The sequence below is a fragment of the Heterodontus francisci genome, chromosome 5, assembly GCF_036365525.1.
Source record: "Heterodontus francisci isolate sHetFra1 chromosome 5, sHetFra1.hap1, whole genome shotgun sequence".
Taxonomy (NCBI): Eukaryota; Metazoa; Chordata; class Chondrichthyes; order Heterodontiformes; family Heterodontidae; genus Heterodontus; species Heterodontus francisci.
In genome coordinates this window covers 147,181,588-147,204,645 of record NC_090375.1, presented here as the reverse complement: position 1 = coordinate 147,204,645, position 23,058 = coordinate 147,181,588, and the positions used below count along the sequence as shown (strand labels likewise).

At 45.5% G+C, this 23,058-nt stretch overlaps 1 protein-coding gene across 2 annotated transcripts in view; it reads left to right on the top strand.

The window, feature by feature from the left end:
• Positions 1-23,058, top strand: part of LOC137370090 (collagen alpha-1(XV) chain-like) — a 304,386-nt gene that overhangs the window by 205,866 nt on the left and 75,462 nt on the right. For both annotated transcript variants that reach the window (XM_068032221.1, XM_068032220.1), the window contains exons 17-20: positions 65-199; positions 7,804-7,881; positions 9,136-9,171; positions 17,024-17,086. In XM_068032221.1, the coding sequence (XP_067888322.1) occupies positions 65-199; positions 7,804-7,881; positions 9,136-9,171; positions 17,024-17,086 (312 nt within the window). The remainder of the gene's footprint in view (positions 1-64; positions 200-7,803; positions 7,882-9,135; positions 9,172-17,023; positions 17,087-23,058) is intronic.

Genomic DNA, 23,058 nt, shown 5'->3' with positions numbered 1-23,058 from the left:
AGGCAAATTCGTATGTATGAAAAGCACAACTGTGCATAAATTTTGTAATGTTGTTCCTTTGCAGGGAGAAGTTGGTGATAATGGCTTACTTGGACCTCCAGGACCTCCAGGTCAGCCTGGAAGCTCAGGTCAACAGGGTCCACCTGGACTTCCAGGACCTCCTGGGCCACCTGGTGGTGGTGTTAACTTTGGATTTGAGGTAATTCAGTCAATGCTAATGATGATTTTCTGAGGTTGATGGGCTGGTGACTATCTCATTAAAAAACTTTTGGATTAGAATTGAATGCATATATCAAAAAGGCATTTAACAAAGTTCTACATAAGAGGTTTATAGTTACACTCCAAGCTTTAGCGATTCATGGATAACTCTGGCAATGGATAAGAAAATGGCTGAAGGTTAGAAAGGAATGAATACTGTCATGCCAGGCCCCCACCTGCCAAGAATGAGGCACATTAATTTTGTCATGAACATTGATTTTAAACTCTTACTGGAGTGAAGAAAGGACTTGTTAAACAGATCAGCCATGGCTGGAAAAGATATTTGCATATTAACAGACAGTGTTTAGAAGGACAAAGCAGCCATTCCCTGACACATTCAACCCACAATGGACTTTTGATCACCAGATGTTGAAGGTGGGGGGAGCTCGCATTCCAGGTTGACTGCTAAGATGGCTGAATACACAAACGGACATGGTCAAACCAGCTAGTCACATGACTAACCTGCTGGGCAACCTGAGTTTTTTGAATTTGTACAAACAGTTCGGGCAGAAAGTCTGTTTGCTCCTGGACTGAGAAGATCTCTCTCCTGTCAGCTCCCATCTCTTTCTCACAAGCCTCTGAATCCACTGAAGACACATGAACCCCAAGTGAGAAACGGTTTAAGAAGAATACTGGGCCCCAACGAAAAGCAAGATCTACTTACAATCAAGGATTCTACAGTGAGCTCGAAGAACCGTAACAACTCTTCAGATAAAAGCAAAATACTGCGGATGCTGGAAATCTGAAACAAAAACAAGAAATGCTGGAATCACTCAGCAGGTCTGGCAGCATCTGTGGGAAGAGAAGCAGAGTTAACGTTTCGGGTCAGTGACCCTTCTTCGGAACTGACAAATATTAGAAAAGTCACAGATTATAAGCAAGTGAGGTGGGGGTGGGGCAAGAGATAACAAAGGAGAAGGTGCAGATTGGACCAGGCCACATAGCTGACCAAAAGGTCACGGAGCAAAGGCAAACAATATGTTAATGGTGTGTTGAAAGACAAAGCATTAGTACAGATTAGGTGTAAATACACTGAATATTGAACAGCAGGTTTTTTTTCAGGTTTGCACTTGCTGCTGTTCAATATTCAGTGTATTTACACCTAATCTGTACGAATGCTTTGTCTTTCAACACACCATTAACATATTGTTTGCCTTTGCTCCGTGACCTTTTGGTCAGCTATGTGGCCTGGTCCAATCTGCACCTTCTCCTTTGTTATCTCTTGCCCCACCCCTGCCTCACTTGCTTATAATCTGTGACTTTTCTAATATTTGTCAGTTCCGAAGAAGGGTCACTGACCCGAAACGTTAACTCTGCTTCTCTTCCCACAGATGCTGCCAGACCTGCTGAGTGATTCCAGCATTTCTTGTTTTTGTTACAACTCTTCAGATATTGCCTCAAACTTTTCCACTTCATTTTTCTTCTCTTTTCTGTCTCTTATTTGCATGTATGTATCGCATATGCATGCTAGCATGGGGCACGGCGTGTATCCGTAGGCATTAACTGAATTAGATCTTAAGTTCAAGTTTAATAAATTTCAACTTTTCTTCTTTAAACCTAAGAAAGCCTGTTTGTGCTGGTTTCTTTTCCTTATAATTGGAAAACAGTGAACAAGGATTCACCAAAAGGGAGCTAAAAACACAGTGTGTTTAAAATAAAACCCTGTTACGGTAAGACCAGGTGAAGGCTGAAAGGGAGCCCTAGACCTCTTTCTCACCTGGTTGTAATAATACTTATTGGAGAAGTTATGTTGGGTGAGGTGGGTAGAAGTACCAAAAGGGGTACTACTGGGCTTCATGTTACCACCATTGCTGTTTCTGATTTACAGAAAAGACTTGGATTGAGAAATTGGATGCAAAGTGGTCAGATCTCCAGATGATGCCACATGGGAGTGGGGTGGGGAGCTGTGGATTCAGGGGAGGCAGCTCATAAATTACAGAATGGGTTGGCTAGAACATGTTTGGGGGCAGAAAAATGGCAGAGAAAATTTAATATGGACAAATATAAAATACTGCATATAGGAATAGAGAACAATCACAGCATTTTCTCCATAAGTAGTGTTGAAATGGCCAGGGATGAAGCTGAAAGAGATCTAGGAGTCTAAGTAGACCCAACATGGCGGCACAGTGGCGCAGTGGTTAGCACCGCAGCCTCACAGCTCCAGCGACCCGGGTTCAATTCTGGGTACTGCCTGTGTGGAGTTTGCAAGTTCTCCCTGTGTCTGCGTGGGTTTCCTCCGGGTGCTCCGGTTTCCTCCCACAGCCAAAAGACTTGCAGGTTGATAGGTAAATTGGCCATTATAAATTGCCCCTAGTGTAGGTAAGTGGTAGGGAAATATAGGGACAGATGAGGATGTGGTAGGAATATGGGATTAGTGTAGGATTAATATAAATGGGTGGTTAATGGTCGGCACAGACTCGGTGGGCCGAAGGGCCTGTTTCAGTGCTGTATCTCTAAATAAATAAAATAAATAAATAACACTCAACATTCCAACCAAAGCAGAGCAGAAATCAACAAAACCAATGGGATATTGAACTCCATAGTCAAGCCAGTAGAGTACAAGTCAGAAGAGCTGATGGCCAAACTGTACAGTGCTCTGGCAAGACTGCACCTTGTGTACTGTGTCCTGATATGGTTACCAACACAAGGGAGACATTCAAGGAAAGTCCTGAAGGCTGACGGAGAGAATTCTCAAAGAAAGTCTTACCACTTGTGTTATTCTGTCATCCCTTTGGTATAATGAAAGTAAGTTTTTATTCTAAATATTGTATTGTATAGATATTACCTGATCAATACCACTTTTCACTTATATCTCCTATCATCTGTATCAATTTACTCCAATGCTTGAAAGCCATGAGAATGTTCATTCAGCTATTTAGTTTTTTTTACCAAGCCCATTGAAGCGCATGCTTTAAAGCTGGGTGAATGTTGAGGTTGGTGAGTGTTGAGCTGGGTGAGTATTGAGCTGGTGAGTGTTGAGCTGGGTGAGTGTTGGGCTGCTGAGTGTTGAGCTGGGTGAGTGTTGAGCTGGGTGAGTATTGAGCTGGTGAGTGTCGAGCTGGGTAAATGATATATGAGCTGCTGTATATTAACACATGCTTTTTACAAATACTCAAAGATAATTCACTAGCTGGACAGAGCATGTGCAAGTGTGTATTTATTCTCTGCACCAAATTAAACATAGAAACATAGAAAATAGAAACAGGAGTAGGCCATTCGGCCCTTCGAGCCCACTCCACTATTCATTATGATCATGGCTGATCATCCAACTCAGTAACCTGTTTCCGCTTTCTCCCCATACCCTTTGATCCCTTTAAACCCAAGAGCTATATCTAACTCCTTCTTGAAAACATACAAAGTTTTGGCCTCAACTGTGGTAGCGAATTCCACAGGTTCACCACTCTCTGGGTGAAGAAATTTCTCCTCATCTCAGTCCTGAAAGCTTTACCCCATATCCTTAGACTATGACCCCTGGTTCTGGATTCCCTCACCATCAGGAACATCCTTCCTGCATCTACCCTGTCAAGTCCTGTTAGGATTTTATAGGTTTCTATGAGATCCCCCTCACTCTTCTGAACGCCAGCGAATATAATCCTAACCGTCAGTCCCACCATCCCAGGAATCAGTCTGGTAAACCTTTGCTGCACTCCCTCTATAGCAAGAACATCCTTCCTCAGATAAAGAGACCAAAACTGCACACAATATTCCAGGTGTGGCCTCACCAAGGCCCTGTATAATTGCAGCAAGACACCCCTGCTCCTGTACTCGAATCCTCTTGCTATGAAGGTCAACATACCATTTGCCATTTTTTACCGCCTGTTGGACCTGCATGCTTACCTTCAGTGACTGGTGTACAAGAACACCCAGGTCTCGTTGCATATTCCCGGCTCTCAGTTTATAGCCATTCAGATAATAATCTGCCTTCCTGTTTTTGCTACCAAGGTGGATAACCTCACATTTATTCACATTATACTGCATCTGCCATGCATTAGCCCACTCACTCAACTTGTCCAAATCACCCTGAAGCCTCTCTGCATCCTCCTCACAACTCACCCTCCCACCCAGTTTTGTGTCATCTGCAAATTTGGGGATATTACATTTGGTTCCCTCATCTAAATCATTAATATGTATTGTGAATAGCTGGGGTCCTAGCACCGATCCCTGCAGTACCCCACTAGTCACTGTCTGCCATTCGGAAAAAGACCCATTTATTCCTACTCTTTGTTTCCTGTCTGCCAACCAATTTTCTATCCGTCGCAATACACTACCACCAATCCCATGCACTTTAATTTTACACGCTAATCTCTTATGTGGAACTTTGTCGAAAGCCTTCTGAAAGTCCAAATAAACCACATCCACTGGTTCCCCCTCATCAACTCTCCTAGTTACATCCTCGAAGAATTCTAGTAGATTTGTCAAGCATGATTTCCCTTTCGTAAATCCATGCTGACTCTGTTCAATTCTACCACTGTTCTCCAAGTGCTCTGCTATAAAATCTTTGATAATGGACTCTAGAATTTTCCCCACCATCAACGTCAGGCTGACTGGTCTATAATTCCCTGCCTTCTTCTACCTCCCTTTTTAAATAGTGGGGTTACATTAGCTACCCTCCAATCTGTAGGAACTGTTCCAGAGTCTATAGAATCTTGGAAGATGACCACCAATGTTAAATTCATTACAAGTTTTTTTTTGTTGTATTTATTTCCCTTATATATAAAAGTATATTAATTTAACACGGAATGTTACATGAAGAAATTAAACAGAGATTGGAGCAAATAGTGATACCCAGTGACAAAGGAAAAGGGACAAAGAAACAAATTATGAAGCAGAGTAACATTTAACTGTTGCATCAACATGCATTTTGTACTCTAAGCCCTTATTACATACATTTCGTTTTCTAAATGTTCCAAATGTAGAAATTTAATCATTAGCGATGAAACAAAAGAATTGGGAATTATGAAAAATGAAGTATTAGTGGAGGTTAACAGCTTTAAATACTAGTAAATGTAGATTAGAACAACAGTAAAGGAAATCAATTCTAAAATAGGTGAGTTTCCAATCTAGTGAATAGAGTCTGGAAGTTCAAAGAGCTGAGCAGGAAAGATAACGCCAACATATTCGCAGCATGGTGAAGTCTGTGTGGATACATGGTAGTGACGCTTGGACTATTAGTAAGAAATAGGAATGAAAATTAGATAGCACCTTTATAGTCTGGCTAAGAAAGGCCTTAGATGTCAACTGGAAGGACCACATCCCCAGTGAGGATGAAAACTTTGACAGCATCACATTTATAAAGCATAGCAGGCTGCAGAGCAAAACAGGAACCAGTTTCGGAATGTGGAAGCAAGAAGGCTGAACGGCCAGGCATTAAGTACGACACACAACTAGTGCGGGCTACAGTAATTCCCATAAATGAGTTACCATCATGTATGATGAATAAAGATGAGTGGTGGACAGTCACAGGAGTCCCACTCTAGTCGGCTGGCAATGATGATGATGTTGAAACCCTTATTTCTATATATTCTTGTTTGCTTGGTGTTTCTGTCTATGCACAGACCATCCCCATTAAAATAATCCTCAAATTTATCTGTTCTTTAGTTTTCTTGGTGAATTCTCACATGAATATGTGTACAGAAAAGTATAGCGAAATATGGAGAAGGATTTGGACAGTGAGCAGAGTTAGATTGATTGTTTTCAGAAAGCTGGCAGGGCCATCACATTTGCAGTCTCAATCAGGGAAATCACAGAATCACAGAATAATACAGTGCAGAAGAGGCCCTTCGGCCCATCGAGTCTGCACTGATGAAAAATATCAGCCTTAGTTCAGTGGTTGCACTCTTATTTCTGAGTCAGGAGATTATGAATTCAGGGCTTACACCAGAGACGTGAGCACATCATCCAAGCTGCCAGTTGAGCACTGTTTTAGTGGCAGTGCTGTATTTCAGGTAAGATATTAAATGAAGGCCCCATCCAGTCTTAGGTACCAAATGCCAATCCTGGTGGGGTCCACTTCTACTCATAAGGAGGCCAGTACACCCCTCATCCCACTCAGCATAGCACCCACCAGGCCTGTGTCAGGTCCCAACTGAAACAGGAAGCAGAAGATTCCATCATAGGGAGGCCCTTCACCGAGGGCCACCCCCTGGTTATTACTGGTTGTGATGAAACCATACTTGCCAAGAATGAGGCATATTAATTTTGTCATATGGAACATTAATTTTTAAACCCCTACTGGACTGAAAGCATGGCTGTACCTGCATTCTAAAAGGACAGTAGCTGGAAACATTTGCATTCTAAGAGACAGTTGCCTGGAGAAGACAATGGAACTGCTCCCTGATTCAATTGACCAAATGTATTTTGATCAAAAGACATTAAGTGTGTGAAGGTCAGCATTCCAGCCCCCTACTGAGGATGTCTACCAAGATTGAAAGAATCCGCAAAACCTCACTGGGCAGGTTGTCCTGAGAAAAACAGCTCGTCCTATGACTGGCCTGCTGGCCCAGGTTTGGTTTGGATTGTGTTCGCAGAACAGTTTGAAGTTAGACTGCAACTGGACTTGAAGGAGGACAGCATCTCCCTGTCTCGCTGTCTCTCTCTCTCACGAAAAGATGAGACTGCAACTGGATTTCAAGAAAACAGAAAACCATCAAAACAAGTTTGAAAGTGTGTACTGGGCCCCAACAAGACAGCAAGATCGAACTGCAATCAAAGACTTTACATCAAACTCAAAAGATAGTAAATGAACTCCAGATATTGCTTCAAACCTTTCCCCTTGATTCTTTCGCCTTTTCTGTCTCTATCTGCATGTGTGTTTATCGTGTACGCATGCTAGCATGGTCGCATCGCATATTTTCAGTAGTTTTAACCGAATTAGAGTTTTAAGGTTAATAAACTTACACCTTTCTAGTTTAAATCTAAGAAAACCTGTCTGGTTGATTTATTTGGCATTTCAATTGGAGAGCAGTGAACACGGATTCACTGAGGGGAAGCTAAAAACAGTGTTTTAAAAATTAAATCCTGTTACAGTCAAACCAGAAAAAGGCTGAGAGAGAACCCCTAGACCCCTTTTTCACCTGGTCGTAACATTGGTCTTTAATGGGCCTAGTTTATACTGGTAAGTGGATTAAAGGATAATATTTACACAAAGATCAGTTAAGATCCCAGCGTCTTTTCCCCAAAAGGAAGTTTTCTTCCTATATTGGTTAGGCCAGGGTGTCAAGGGATATGGAGAAAAGGCAGGTATATGGAGTTGAGGTACACATCAGCCAAGATCTAATTGAATGGTGGAAAAAGCTTGAGGGGCTGAATGGCATCCTCATGTTCCTATGTTTCCAAGACAGTGGGAATGGGATCATTAAACAGAAACTCCACAATGCCCCTGCCCTACTGCATCCAAAGTCGGAACAGGTTTGGTTTTTCATTTCTCGGGTACACAGAAAAAATTGTGCTTGGTATTTTAAAGTTACACAGCTTGCATTGTAATTTGATTATTTCTTTTTAACAGGCCATATTTTAATTTGATTTTTTTTCTCTCCATCCCAACAGGATATGGAAAGCTCTGGTGCATTTGGACTACCCGGCATACCTGGAAAACCTGGACCCCCAGGACCTCAAGGGTCCCCAGTAAGAATTTTAAATATACAAGTGACTTATAATCTAGAAAACTGTTCCCATTATCACCATATTTTTTACAAACACAGGTACAGGTGGATTTGAAGAGATACTTTCCTGGTGACCTACACTTACTTCAGTGAGAAAGATAAATGGGCCTTGGATTTCCTTAAGCTTTTTGTCACTGTGCTGCCGTAACATCCTCTGAAGTGCAGAGGAAATCTTGAAGTTGTCTGCAGTGGCCATTTATGCAAATTAATATTCATAAGTTAATAATTCAGTTGATCAATTACTCTTAATTAAGTTCAGACCCAAAAGCAGAGGGAGTCAATAGCTTGATTTGGACTCACTCAAAATCCATTCACCTACACAGAGTTAAAATTGGGCTAATATTTCACAATTACATATATATATTTAACAGATGTTAAGATGTTAAATTCTTATGAACACCCAATAGGTTTCGAGTTATCTTATTCTTTCTTTGGCATGCCTTGTACGTAACCTGACTGAGTATAATTCAATAAAATGAGCTTTTGGTGGAATTCCAAATATTGGAATCTTAATGTTAAGAAACTCCAGAGGTCTTGAGTTTGAATACTACCATAGCAAGAATGTAATAAATCTGGTAATCTGTGGGCTGGCACAAGAAAAAATAACCATGAAAGCTGCCAGATTGTCCAGCAATGAAGTCAAGCAGATGCTATCAGGAGGCAGAGGTTTTTTTGGTGTTTGGAATATGGACAACACTGGCTTCGCGAATTGCCCATTTAAATCAATGGCACAATGTGTCTGTGAGTAGAAAGTTCCCTTTCCTTGATGGTTTTTCCAATAATCCAGCAAATGTCATGGTCATTATTCTGGTACCACCCCACAAATTACCAGCTTTATTACATTCAATTGCACATGGTAGTATTATGAATTTATGACCACAGGTTGCTAGTCCAGTACCATAGCCATGAGGCAGATACAAAACTTCTGATCCTATGGTATCCTTCCTCTGGGGATGTGACTAACCTCCACTAGTCTATTGCCCTGGAAAGAATGAATAAACCTAGTAGCACCCTGTGTGAGGGTTTGCAAGCACAGGCTCACTCTTCACAGTCATATGCAAGGCCCTTGAGCAAGACATTGAATGGGATTGTGCTTTCAAACACACTGACACTGCTGCTGTGTCTCAGAGACAAGATTTGCAGGTTACGGAGTTTCCTATGGCAGCAGTCCTCAAATATTTGTTCAACAGTTGACTGGCTCTTTCTTTATTTGTAGGGTGCAAAGGGCAAACCAGGTTCTCCAGGTGAAAAAGTAAGTTCAACCCAATAGAGAGATTCTTTTAACCCCATTTTCTCCTCATTGCAGCCTATGAGAAGATAGAGAAGGTCGATCTCATTCCATGGACGTGCTGCAGAGGGCGTGGCGGTGGTGATGTGAAAGTTGACTTATTTGTCCAAGCTTCATTTTTGGCTTTTAACTATTGCTGATGTAATCAGTCAAGAACACCGATTCACCAGCACAAGGGGCCGAAATGGTTTTTTCTTGTGCTGTACATTCATACCTTGGGCTTTCGGAGTGAGAATAGAGAAGAATACTGAGATTTAACGTTTTGCTGCCTCCAGTGCAAATGAATTCCCGATATACATATAATGACATGAACTTGCTGCCCACAAACTCTACTTCCTGTTGTCACAATTTTAGGTTTTGTTTTTCTATCAACATTTCCCAATCAATATTCCTATGACAACTATCACAATGTAGCTGTAGTCTCTGGCTAGTATGTGGCTCTGTGGAGTGGTTACTGAAGTCTCTCGTCGAAATTTTACCAGGATGCTTAGAAGGTGTTCAGAACGTGGGGGTGGAGGTGCCATAAAATGCGAATGGGACATGTTTGGCCAGAAGTCCGACATCTTAACGTCACTTCTGGATTTTACTGACAGCGGCTGACATGGAGGGTGGACTTGGCACATCAATGCGGCAGGACAGCAATTTAAGATATTTAAAAAGCTGATTAACTGGAATTTTACGGCACATTTCTGATTTTCCTGATGGCGCATGGAAATCACAGGGTTTTATAGCTTAGGCTGGTTAAAGAAGCCAGCAAGGATACAGGAGCTCAGTGCTGGCCCTCTCAACTAGCAATCGAGAGACCCAGCATGCTGTGCCAGAGAGGGTGGTGCACAGAGGGCATTGCCAATTGATGGCAGAAGGGGGGAAAAGGAAAAGCAGTGCAGGGGTGTGCTGCCAGAGTGACATAGGGCTAGTGGCACTTGTTGAAAAGGAATGATTCAGGGAAGGAGAGGCGGTGCTGTCTGTATAGAAGGCCTAGGACGAGGAGAGAGGCCACTTGCCATGGGCTTCTTACACAAGTCTGAGGAGGAAAAGCAGCACAAGGAGGGAGGTCCAGGCACCAGCGAGGGCACTTCAAGAACCTCAGGACCAATAAGAGGGTTAGCCTTGGGGTGGGCACTGCTGAGAAGGGCACAGGGGCTATCCCCAGGATTGAGTCTACTGTCTGAGGACAGTCAAGTGGAGAGATCCATTGGGTTCGGGCCCATTTCTGGATTCTTCCAGGTGCAGGGTGTGATCGAATGCAGGCATGTGGCCATCAAGGATCCCACAAACCAACCAGTGGCCTTCATCAACAAAAAGAGCTTCCATTCGATCAATGTACAACTGGTCTACGACCACCATGGACCACTGTCAGGTGTGTGCATGGTTCCCAGGAAGCAGCCACAACGATTACATACTTTGGCAGTCTCAGGTGCCACAGCTTTTCTGGCCCCCCGCGCACCTGGGAGATAAGGGCTACCCACTAAAGACATGGCTACTGATGTCTGTGAGGATCTCACGCACAGATGCAGAGGAGTGGTACAACACCTGCCACAGGGCAACCCAAGTGACCATCGAGCAGTCCATTGGGCTTCTGAATATGTGATTCAGGTGCCTTGATTAATCTGGTGGAGCCCTTCAATATGTAGTTGCGAGAGTCTCATATTGTGGGGGTCTGCTGTGCTCTGCACAACCTGGCGCTGCAGATGGGGAGGCGTTGAACGATGAGGATATCATGGATCACGATGCCTCTTCCGACAATGAGGATGGCATCACAGTTACTCAAGGCGCTGGTGTCCCTGGCAGAGGGGCTGATGAACAGCTGTCCACACCAGACGCACCCTGAGAGGAGCCCCCAGATACAGAAGGCAGCCACTCCTGCTCCCTTGCAAGGCACACTTGTACCTCCCTGCTGACCAGAGAAGTGTGAAGACCTGGTGGAGACTGCAGATGCCTCATCCCCCTCTCGCCTTGCCACTGCTGCATTGAACTCATGGACAATGCAATGGATGTAGGTCTGTGTGCATCTCCAGCAGCCACTGAGTGCTCTGCTGGATCTGGCTCTCCATGATGGTCACCAATCTCTCGATGGAGGATTCCATGCACACATGCCAGACACATGGCAGCACTCATGGACTGAATAGACCCCTCCATCATCCGCACATTAGTTTGCATAGCCTCTGGAAGCTCCACCAGATGTTGCCTTACTTCTCACTGTACCTCAAGCAGGTGCCCTGTTGCCGATGACTGCAGAGGTGCCTCATCAGTCTGGGGCTCAGCCTGGGTCTGGCCTCCCACAGACCTCTGACTGTCAGTCGCCTCGGCTATCACAGCCTCCATCAGCTGCTTGGGCACATCTGTGGCGTGCTCACCAGCTTGTGACCCTGAGTCTAACTGCACTGACCTGAGAGTATCTACGCTGGTGGAGGGTGCGAGGGAATGATGTGACGCTGCACCCTCTGAGGATCCCCCTCCTCCTCAGAGGTCCTGCAGTCTCTCCAGCGGTCTGTTTTTCAGCCTAACCCTGACCTGCATGAGAGAACCAATAGATTGAAGGGTTAAGGGCTTCCGATTCCATCACCGCCAACTATCCCTGCTGTCGAGATCCGTGTGTCCAGTGGTGGACATGTGAGCACTATGCTTCGTGTTGGCCAGATGCACCCTTGTGCCCCTGCACTTATTCACTCATCCTCTTAAATTGGCACTCCTGCCTCACCATCAGTAATAGCGTGGCCGTCCTGGTGCCCTGCCAGTTCCAGGGTCACCTCCTCCATGGGGGGGTCAGGGTGTGCAGGTATGACACCCCTCCGCCGATCTTGGCCCCCTCTTTGTTGTTGTGTGCCATCTTCTTCTACAAGCACAAGAAAGAACACTGTTAGTTTCCCCATGGAGACAAGCATATCATCTATGCGAGTGGCAGGCCCCATGATGGGGGCACACAAATGCTTCCTGCATGCAGCCACTTTCGAAGGACCTTGTGGGATCGGTAACGAGAGACGGGTGTCTCTCACTGAGATGCAGCCATGCCTTTGGCAGCATATGCTGCTTCCTGACCCAGTTGCCACCAGCTAGCTGGTCACTCCCTCTCCACTGAACACACCCTCTCACATTGCCTCATGCAAGCCCCAAAGTGAAAAGAGGTATGGAGTACTCACCTTGGTGGACCAAAGGAGGTCATTGACGCACTTGCAGCACTGGATCCAGATTCTGGGGGTGACCCGCAACTGCTGACCTCCTCTGCAATCTCTGTCCCGGCTTGTTCGGATAGGTGGGCCAGTCTCCTCTTTCCGACCGTGGGGAAAAGCACCTCCCTCATTGCCCTTGCAGCCTGGAGGAGAGTGTGGAGGGAGGCATCGCTGAACCATGTGGGGGCCATCCAGGGTCTTTCTGCCATTCTGCCTGAAGGCTTCCGATCAGATCCTTGGCAGACTGCAGCAGTCAGGCAGAAGACTCTTGGCAGAAGGCAGCAGTGAATGCAGCCCTTTAAATATGGTGCCAGTATGTGCCATTACATCAGCTGTCGCTGCCATTGCTGTCTCGTTTCCCACCACAGCTGTTAAATTAGACAGCCCCCAAGTCTCCCTGATGTTAATTGGCTGGCCACTGTGACATCACGTGCAGCTGGTCGCTGAATGCCCAAGCCACAGCAGCACCCACTTCCAGTGCCACCACCGGGTCCTGCAGCCTTGCCACAAAATCCAGCCCTCTGTTTCCATCTTGCATGTTTAAAAAGAAAGTACATCAGCTGACTATTGGCAATAGCCCCAGCAAATATTGCCAAACCAAATGCCTTGTCTTTGGCTGTCAGCAGTACCTATGTGCCATTGCCCTTGATTCCGGGGAGGGGGGGAGCGGAGCGGTCGGCGAGCGAACGGCCCGGTGACGGAGGTGAGCGGAGCGGGCCTGGGGGGAGCGGAGCGGCCAGCGAGTGGGCGAGTGAACGGCCCAGTGATGGAGTGAAGTGGAGCGGCCGGAGACAGCAGCATGAAGGGGGGGTGCGTTTTTCTACGCATGCGCCATAAATTTGCAACGGCAAAAGACTTACCAAACTTACCCGCACCCGGCGACACCAAGGTCTTCGGCCGTTGGCTCCCCGTGGCTCTCTGCTGCCTCTTGCCTCCGGCCCTCTCCATCCAGCCGTTCTCACCAGCTGCAGATCCCCCATCCAGCCACTTTCTCCCCTACTTCTCAACTATACTTCAGACATTGCAGCTCTCTGGTCCCTGCCTTTTGCATCCCTCTCTTCAGGAGCTTCTGAATTTAATTCCCTCCCACTACTCCCCCCCACACCCCCTCTCTACCTCCCCCCACCTCCCCACTCTTCCCCCACCTCCCCACTCTTCCCCTCTCCCCCCCGCCCCCAAGGACCACACCACAGTTGAATATCTGAAGTGCAGTTGCAAAGTCTGGAAAATAACATCAAAAACCTCAACAATTCCAGGTTTAATTATTGAGAAATTTTATTAAGTGCATTAAACATTCGAGGCACTGCTGTGGATGGATACATGAGCGTTGTGTCGCCAGCATTCCCGTGAGACAGACAGGCCGAGTCTCTGCTATGCAGAACTAAAGAGATTGTTCCTGGAGAGCCTTGTGGTGAATGAACGCGTGGCTCTCTATTCCACTACTGTATTGTCCATGTGAAGAAGGCAAAGTCACAAGAATCTGAGCTCAGTCTATTCTTGGTGAATGTTCCCCAAACGTATGCCAATGTGCGTTCCCACTTCATCCATAAATGCAAGGTTCCTTTCCACATCGTGACAAGCTCCGCAGCATGATCCAGTTGCCTTCGTTGCTTGAATGCTGACCTTAAGTCTCAAGGATTGTTTTCTCGACAGCATGTTTTACATGAAAAGAAATAAAGAAAGAACATCAGTGTCAGAGCTTCCCCCCCTCCAATGCAATTACCATTGAGCATGCTTTATGTTCTGCAGTAAAGGCATGTACTGATAACACCGCCAATGAATCACTTAGTACCCACCTCAGCTGTAGGAATCAGGATGATGTTACTGCCCCTATCTCGTGATGGTTCAATGCTGCTCTCAGTGAAAACATGAATGATGTGAGGGTGCTGGAAAAAGAAGCACATTTCTTTTGGACTATGAACATAAAGCAGGCCATTTAGCTCAGCTGTTGCCTGCTAGTGGTTATGCTACTCGTGCGCCTTCCCATCGGCTCCCATTTAATCCTGCCTACTACTATCAGCATCACCTTCCATTTCTTTTGCTCTTATCTACCTTTGCCTTCAAGCAACACTGAGGATGGAGAACAGTGTGGCTGCACTCCCATCGCACCAGTTGTGTACACAGCAAGAGCATTCACATTTGTGCTACCATTGGACACGGCATGCTTGTTTCCTTTAGTGCTCAGTCTCTTCTTGCTGAATGTTCCCCAAGTGCTTGACCGCTTTGGATGCCCTCTCTGCTTGACAGGCAGCAGCTGGCAATTGCGGAGTCTCACAAGGCTCTGCATGGTTGTTTCAAGGGCGGATGGGGAAACATGTGGCTGTGTGTCCATGTGCACGGCTCTGATGGGTGGAGGAACAGAGCAACTTACAACAGGGACTGGAACACATGTACTGCCTGCACACAGCCCCAGACAATGGAAATATTTTCAGAGCAACTTACAACAGGGACTGGAGCAGGTGCAGTGCCCCAGACAATGGAAATGTTTTCAGAGCAACTTACCTTGGAGCAATCTCCTCTTTCTAATAAAAATGAAGCAGACTGAAATCTCCAAAACGACCAAATAATTGCGACAAAATGCCCAACGAAACCTCTCCTTCTTCCACTTTCAGAAACTCGCGCCGAAGCTTTGACGCATGCGTAAATATCAGAAGGTTGACGCATGCGTGAATACCCGTTGGCGTTGCATAAAGCGCATGCGCAGAGGCCGACCAGACGCACGTTGCCCGAAGAAGCACACGTCACACAATGACGTCAGCGGCGCGTGTGCTAATCAGTCCTGGCAAGCCGGATTGCAGCGCATGCGCAGAGAGCAGGAGACCGTCTGCACATGTGCACACTGCAGCGCAGCCTGATGACGCCAGTGGCAGGCTGCATTGTCAGGAATCACTTTGTTTCTCCAATGCTACTCTAGCTGCCTTGAGCCCTGTATGAGTCATTCAAAACCCCACAGCACACATCATTCTCAACTCTGCACTCCCATTCACTGCCATCCTCTCCAGTCTCTGCTTCCATGTGTACCGCTGAACTGACTGCACAATTCTTGTTTCCATGGCCTCATGCCATCTCATCTTAATGGTCTTCTCTAGTCCTCGGTAACTCCATACTTTCTTTGTTTTACTAGTACCAGGCATCTCCTTAGTTTCCTCTCTGTTATTTTAGCTGCTTGTTCAGCCACTGCGCTCCTGCTCATGTCACCTCCATCTTGCCCCTGCTTTCAGAAACCTTCTCAAAACCTTCCACTTTGAGTATGCCTTCAGCCTCCTTTCTTCTTCACCAAGATTTACCCTCCTGTTTGACCATCATGGATTTTTCCTTTTAAAGCACTTTGAGATACTTTTCTGCACATGAGAAGAGCTGTAGAAAAGGAAGTTGGAAATTCTCCTCTGCAATCCCTCCTAAAATTGGGTGGGATTACAGTGGAGACAGTTGGAAAATTCAGATGGTGAGGTATACCTCCTTCATATGCACTCCAACTGCCTCTGTCCATGCAGATGCAGAGTGAGGGTCAGGGCCTGTGTCCCTGAACGTTTTCCCTCCTTTCTGCCACAGTTATTGCCTCTTCATATGAAACTGGCAATCGGTCCTGGGAAGCAGAGACAAAGGCCTGGCAAGTGCTTTGTCTCTGTTAGGGACTCTATCTCGGACAGCCTGAGTTAACAAAATCCTACCCTCCAATGTTTATGATGAGTGTCTCACCTGCTGACTCCCAAAACCTCTCCCTTACCTACAAGGCGAAAGTCAGAAGTCTAATGGAATACTCTCCTCTTGCCTTGATGGGCACAGCTGTAACAACACTCAGGAAGCTCAGCATTATCCATGATAAAGAAGTCTGCTTGATCGGCGTCCTATCCACCAGCTTAGCCATCCACCATTTCCATCACTGATGTACCTTTTGTGCTGTGACTACTATCTACAGGATGCACTGAAGTAAGTTGCCAAGGTTACTTCAACAGCACCACCCAAACACGTGACCACCACCACTTAGAAGGACTAGAGTAGCAGTTGCATGGCAACATCATCACCTCCAGGTTCCCCTACAAGTTACACACCATCTCAATTTGGACATATACTGCCATTCCTTCATCGTTGCTGGGTCAAAATCCTGGAACTCCCTACGAAACAACACAGTGAGAGCACCTTCATCACGCAGTTCAAGAAGAAGACCCACCATCACCACCTACTCAAGGGCAATTAGGAAAGGCAATAATTGCCGACATTGCCAACAATGCCCACATCTTCAGAATGAAATTTTTAAAAAAGGATTAAAACTATATTTCCATTTTCCATTCCGAATATGGAAAAAGCAGGGCTCCCAGTGAGAAGTAACATTCTACTGTATCCCTGGAATAAGCATTAAATCAGGGCTGGGGTCCTGCACTCCCTAGACAGTTGCTCCCAATGAGCACTTGATTAGGAAATAATCTCCTGCATGTGATCGGCATTGAGAAAAGGACAGCTGGATGTTCTTCTGGCTGGCTCATACCCAGTCAATGTGCAAAGAAAGTGCAAGCACAGCCCGCTCTCCTATTTTATGACTTAACCAATCAAATAATCTGCACTCCTTCTTTAAAAGTGAACCTAAAATAATAAATGGAAGATAAAACTCATTGTTCTCTGACAACTGCATCTTATTTGTTTTTAAGGGACCTTCTGGTATACCAGGTCCACCCGGGCAAATCGGACAAGCTGGATTACCAGGACATATGGTTAGTGGTTAAGTTTTTATTGATTTATTTATTGTATTTCTGCTATTTTGGATTCAACACTGTCTCCATCACTTACAGCCCACTACAAAGGGTAGACAGTACAACTGCTGCACGCTGTGTAGAAAAGGAAAATTTGTGGATTGTCTCCATCTCTTGGTGCTTGTCAGTCTCCCAATTGCTCCATGGTCCCTTGCGGACTCAATTTGCCATTAGGACATAGCAAAGCAATTCAGTAAGCATTGCATGTCTTTGTTACAGAGATGATCAATTCAAAAGCATTAAAAGAAAGACTTGCATTTGTACAGTGCCTTTCATAACCTCAAGACATCCCAAAGACCTTTACACCGATGAAGTACTTTTAAAGTGTAGTCACTGTTATAATGTAGGAAATGCAGCAGCCAATTTGCACACAGCAAACTCCCACAAACAGATAATGACCAAATAATCTGTTTTTGTGATGTTGGTTGAGGGTAACGTATTGATCAGGACGATGGGGAGACTTCCCCTGCCCTTCTTTGAAATAGTGCCATGGGATATTTTACATGTACCTGAGGAGATAGAAGTCTCAGTTTAACTGGGAGTACTGAAGCAGTCCCTCAGTACTGCACTGGAGCGTCAACCTAGAATATGTGCTCTAGTCTCCAGAGTGGCCTTTGAACCCACAATCCTCTGACTCAGATGTGAGAGTGCTACCACTGAGCCACAGATTAAAAAGGAGCTGGTGACATTTTGCGAAAAGTAAGGGAATACAAGCTTCCACTTTCCCATATCGCCCGAAATAGTTGCTGTCCTCAATGTGTTGTGAGCAGTGCATTTGTCATTGAATTCACAAGTAACGGCAAATAATTAGCATCATTTGCCCGATAAAGGTGGCTGCCCACAATAGACTCAGACAGTGTAAATGGTGGGGACTGAACTCTGCTGGCCCCAGACATAGCCAGTCCTGCTAGCCTGGAGTGAGAGGTCATTGCCCAGTGTGGCAGTTTCAGTCACTCCCCTTCCCCCAAAGCAGGCTGCCCCAACACGGGTGGATAATCATGCCAATTACCTGCCAAAAGGAGAAGCTGGGAGTTTGGAGAGTGAGGGAATCGTAAGGGTCAATCTCTTTCTAAAAATGCATTTAGCATTTCACTGAAATTTATCGTTTCAGTAAAGTTTTAAGTTCCTTTCAGCCTTAGGCAGGCTGTCTACTGGAAAGCAGCTGTAATTAGTTTATTAGGTAGCTAGTTTAATCTGGTTTCTGTAGCTGCAGCAGAGCTGGTACTTCTCTGAGTCTCAGGTAGTATAAATACTGGGGTCTGAATGCAGCTGCATGGAGTGCAGCTTGGACTGAGTGAAAAGCTGGGCATTTGGTGAGTGAGGGAATTGGGGGAAGGAAGTGATTCTTTCTTTTTCGACCTTTTTCACCCTCCAGTATTTGGTTCTTACTTTGGGAGAGGGAAAGAAGCTAATTGGTGAGTAACTGGTAAGTATTCTACTTATAATAAATCGTTTGTAAAGTTAAGGTATGGCAGGGCAGCTCAGCCGAGTGGAATGTGCATCCTGTGGCATATGGGAAGTCATTGATGCACCATGTGTCCTAGACAGACATATCTGCAGGAAATGTTACCAGCTGCAAAAGCTTGAGCTCCAGAATTTGGAACTCAAGCGGCGGCTGGAGTTACTATAAAGCATCCGCGAGGCAGAAAACTACGCGGACAGTATGTTTAAGGAGGTAGTCATGACACAGGTTAGGAGCATGCAGGCAGAGAGGGAATGGATGACCACCAGGCAGTCTAAGACAACCAGGCAGGTAGCGTAGGAGTCCCCTGAGACGATCTCATTTGCTAACTGGTATTCTATTTTGAATACTGGTGAGGGCAATGTTTTGTCAGAGGAGTGCAGCCAGAGCCAAGTCCATGGCAGCACGGGTGGTTCAACTGCACAGGAGGGGAGGAAGAAGAGTGGAAGAGCAGTAGTGATAGGGGATTCGTTAGTCAGAGGAACAGACAGGTGTTTCTGCGGCTCTTGACATGACTCCAGGATAGTGTGTTGCCTCCCTGATGCCAGGGTCAAGGATGTCACAGAGCGGCCGCAGGACATTCTTCTGGGAGGGGTGGGTGAATAGCCAGAAGTCTTGGTCCACATTCGTACCAACGACATAGATAGGAAGAGGGATGAGAACCTAGAAGCAGATTTTAGGGATCCAGGAAAGAGATTAAAAAGCAGGACCTCAAAAGCAGTAATCTCAGGATTACTTCCAGTACCACGTGCAATTGAGCATAGGAATAGAAAGATTGAGTGATTGAACACATGGCTGGAGAATTGGAATAAGAGGGAGAGCATCAGATTTCTGAGGCAGTGGGACCGGTTCTGGGGTAGGTGGAACCTGCACAAGATAGATGGTTTGCACCTTAGCATGACCGGGACTAATGTCCTCGCAGGGAGATTTTCTAGTGCTGTTGGGGAGGCTTTTAACTAGGTTGTCAGGAGGATGAGAGAAGCTCAGACTCTGTCTTTGCCAGCGATGCCCACTTCCCATGAAGAAATAAAAAAATTTGCACTGTGTTTGAGGCCAAGAAGAAAATCTTGTATTGACAAGTGTCTTGACAAGAGGATAGTTGGAATAATTCCATGATATTGTTTAGAGGGCAACTATATAAATCAGTGCCTGTCTTGGTGTAATTTAAGTCATTTGTGTAACTGCTTCAGCAATGCCCTTTGATATCTCATCAGTTGGGCAACATTTGCTCTGCTGGATTTGTATTTGCAGGAGTGTTTTTTGCACCATCTAAATGCCATGGAGATGCAGTCTGACTAGTCTGTACGTCAAACACCATCAAGAGGTTAAACAATACTTGAAATGTGCTTCCCACAATTCTAGTAAAGCTGTGATGGAATAACATAGACCTATTTTGGCTGAAAAAGAAAACAAATCCCTCATGATAATGTTGCATAGAACAGATTTGTTTGTGACCTATCAAAAAGGGTTAGTTCTTTAAAGATGTTTTGAGTTAGTTATCCTGTTTGTGTGTCTGTCTCTGTCTCAGAGTCCCTGACAAAAACAGTTTGATCAAGTATTCAGCTTAATGCTAGAATTTAGTTTTATTAAATGAAATTTTCTGATTCCACACTCCCAGCAGAAAATCTCACCCATTGAGTGCATTTACTGGAAATTTGAGAGGAAAACCTTGCGCAGACATGCTCAAATTTTTGGTATGTGCTCTCAGTGGCCGAGGCTTTCCAGCTGCAGTGGTAGATCAGAAAATAACAACTTATATTTTCCATTAGTAATTTAATGCCAGTCTTAATACAGTATCAGCTTTGGCTCAGTCTTACCTCTAAGTCAGAATATCATAGGGATAAGCCCCACTCCAGAGACTTGAGCCCTCAATTTAGAGTGACACTGCAGTGCAGTACTGAAGGAGTGCTGCACCATCTGAAGTGCCATCTTTCAGATGAGACATGCCTGATCTGCCCTCTCAGGTAGATGTAAAAAATCTCATGGCACTATTCGAAGAAGAGCAGGGAAGTTCTCCTGGATTCCTGGCCAATATATATCCTGCAGCCAACATCACTAAAAGAGATTATTTGGTCATTTACTTAGCAAGGTCATAAAAATGCTAAGAAAGCATAGGGGTTCATTTCCAGAGGAATAGAATTGAAAAACAGAGAAGTTATGTTAAACTTATATAAAACCCTGGTTAGACCACACTTAGGGCTGAATTTTGTTGAGCTCCCGATGTCAGGCTCCATGACGGGATTGGGGAGGGCGGGGGTGTGGAAGATCGCAGCGGCAGCGGTTTGCCACGGAGCCCAACGCCGGGATTGCCAGGCCCAATCTTACCAGTGCCGACGAGGCTCCATGACAGCCCCCCCACCCCCCAACTGCTCGGCTTAGGGTTTTTAGTGTAGTGGAGAGGGGACAGGGTCAACCCTGCATTTATAGTGTGTGTGTGGGGAGGGGGGGCGGGGAGTAGGGGAGACCTCTGCACTTTGTGCAGTTGTTGGGGGGAGAGAGGTCAACAATTCAGTTTAAGTGTTTTGTGAGGCAGAGGGGGAAATGGGGCTACTATTTAATTTCTATGTATTGGGGGAGGGGGCGGGCAGGGGTGGGGAGATGGGTCACATATTTATATACAGTGTAGTGGGGTGGGGGTTCCGGGGTTGAACTTTGTACTCTCTGTTCAGGTCTAGCAGCCCTTTAAAAATGGCGCCTCGGCAGCGGCAGCTGACGCCATTGCCAGTGTTGCAGAGCCCATCCCCACCACGTGACTGGGGGCGGATGGACTGTCCTATGTACGGAAATGAGCCGCCGTGCGCTAGATCGCTGTGGCATGGTGGCGCGTGGCCCGCATTTTTTCTGCCCGCTGCTGCTCCTGGCGGTAGGAGAATAAAATTCAGCCTTTACTGTGCGCAGTTCTGGTCTCCATGTTACAAAAAGGATGTAGAGACACTGGAGAAAGTTCAGAAAAGATTTGCACGGATGCTACTAGAACTGAGAGGTTATAATTATCAGGAAAGACTGAATAGGCTGGAGCTCTTTTCTCTAGAAAGCAGAAGGCTGAGATGTCTTAGAGGTCTTTTAAAGGTATTAAGGAGTTTGATAGGTAGACGTAGAGAAGATGTTATCACTTATGGGGGAGTTCAGAACTAGGAGTCGTAAATGTAAGATAGTCACTAATAAATCTAAGGAGGAATACAGGAGAAATTTCTTTACCCAGAGATTGGTTAGAATGTGGGACTCCCTACCACATGAAGCGAATACCATAAATGCATTTAAGGGGAAGCTAGATAATACATGAGTGAGAATGGTATGCTGATAGGGTTAGATGAAGCTGGGCAGGAAGGTGTCACTAATTATGGGTACCCTCAGGTGGGTGCAACTACCTCTGGTTTGGCCTGGCATCTTCCTATTGCTCCTGCTCTTATTAATTGAAAACAACATATGTGAACAAAGAACAAAGAACAGTACAACACAGGAACAGGCCATTCGGCCCTCCAAGCCTGCGCCGATCTTGATGCCTGCCTAAACTAACACCTTCTGCACTTCTGGGGACCATATCCCTCTATTCCCATCCTATTCATATATTTGTCAAGATGTTTCTTAAACGTCGCTATCGTATCTGCTTCCACCACCTCCCCTGGCAGCAAGTTCCAGGCACTCACCACCCTCTGTGTAAAAAACTTGCCTCACACATCCCCTTTAAACTTTGCCCTGCGCACCTTAAACCTATGTCCCTTAGTAACTGACTCTTCCACCCTGGGAAAAAGCTTCTGACTATCCACTCTGTCCATGCCGCTTATAACTTTGTAAACCTCTATCATGTCGCCCCTCCACCTCTGTCGTTCCAGTGGAAACAAAGTGAAAGGGATGCCCACTGTCCCAATACTATGAACATAACAAAATGGCTGTCCCAAGATACTTGACACAAAGTTTTCTGACCAAGTAAGTGGAAACAAGGAAAGAAATAAAAGAGAAGCTAAGGTTTAGAAAAAAAACCTCAAAATGCTGCTGCGTATCTTACTAAAGTGTATTAAGGGTTTTGATAGAGTAGATAGGGAGAAACTGTTTCCACTGGCAGGATGTTCAGTAACCAGAGGACACTGATCTAAGATGATTAAGAAAAGAATCAGAGGGGAGATGCAAAGAAATGTTTCTATGCAGTGGTTGTGATGATCTGAAATGTACTACCTGAAGGGATGGGGGAAGGAGATTCAATGATAACTTTCAGAAAAGAACTGGCTAAATACTTGAAAAGAAAAAAGTTGCAAGGAGTGGGACTAATTGAATAGCTCCTTCAACAAGCCAGCTTAGACATGAAGGATCAAGTGGCCTCCTCCTATGCTGTATCATAGAATGGTTACAGTACAGAAGGAGGCCGTTCAGCTCTTCGTTTCAGTGCTGGCTGACGCAAGAGCAATTTAGTTAGTCCCACTCACTGCCCTTTCCCTGTAGCTTTGCAAAGATTTTCTCTTCAGGTGCCTATCCA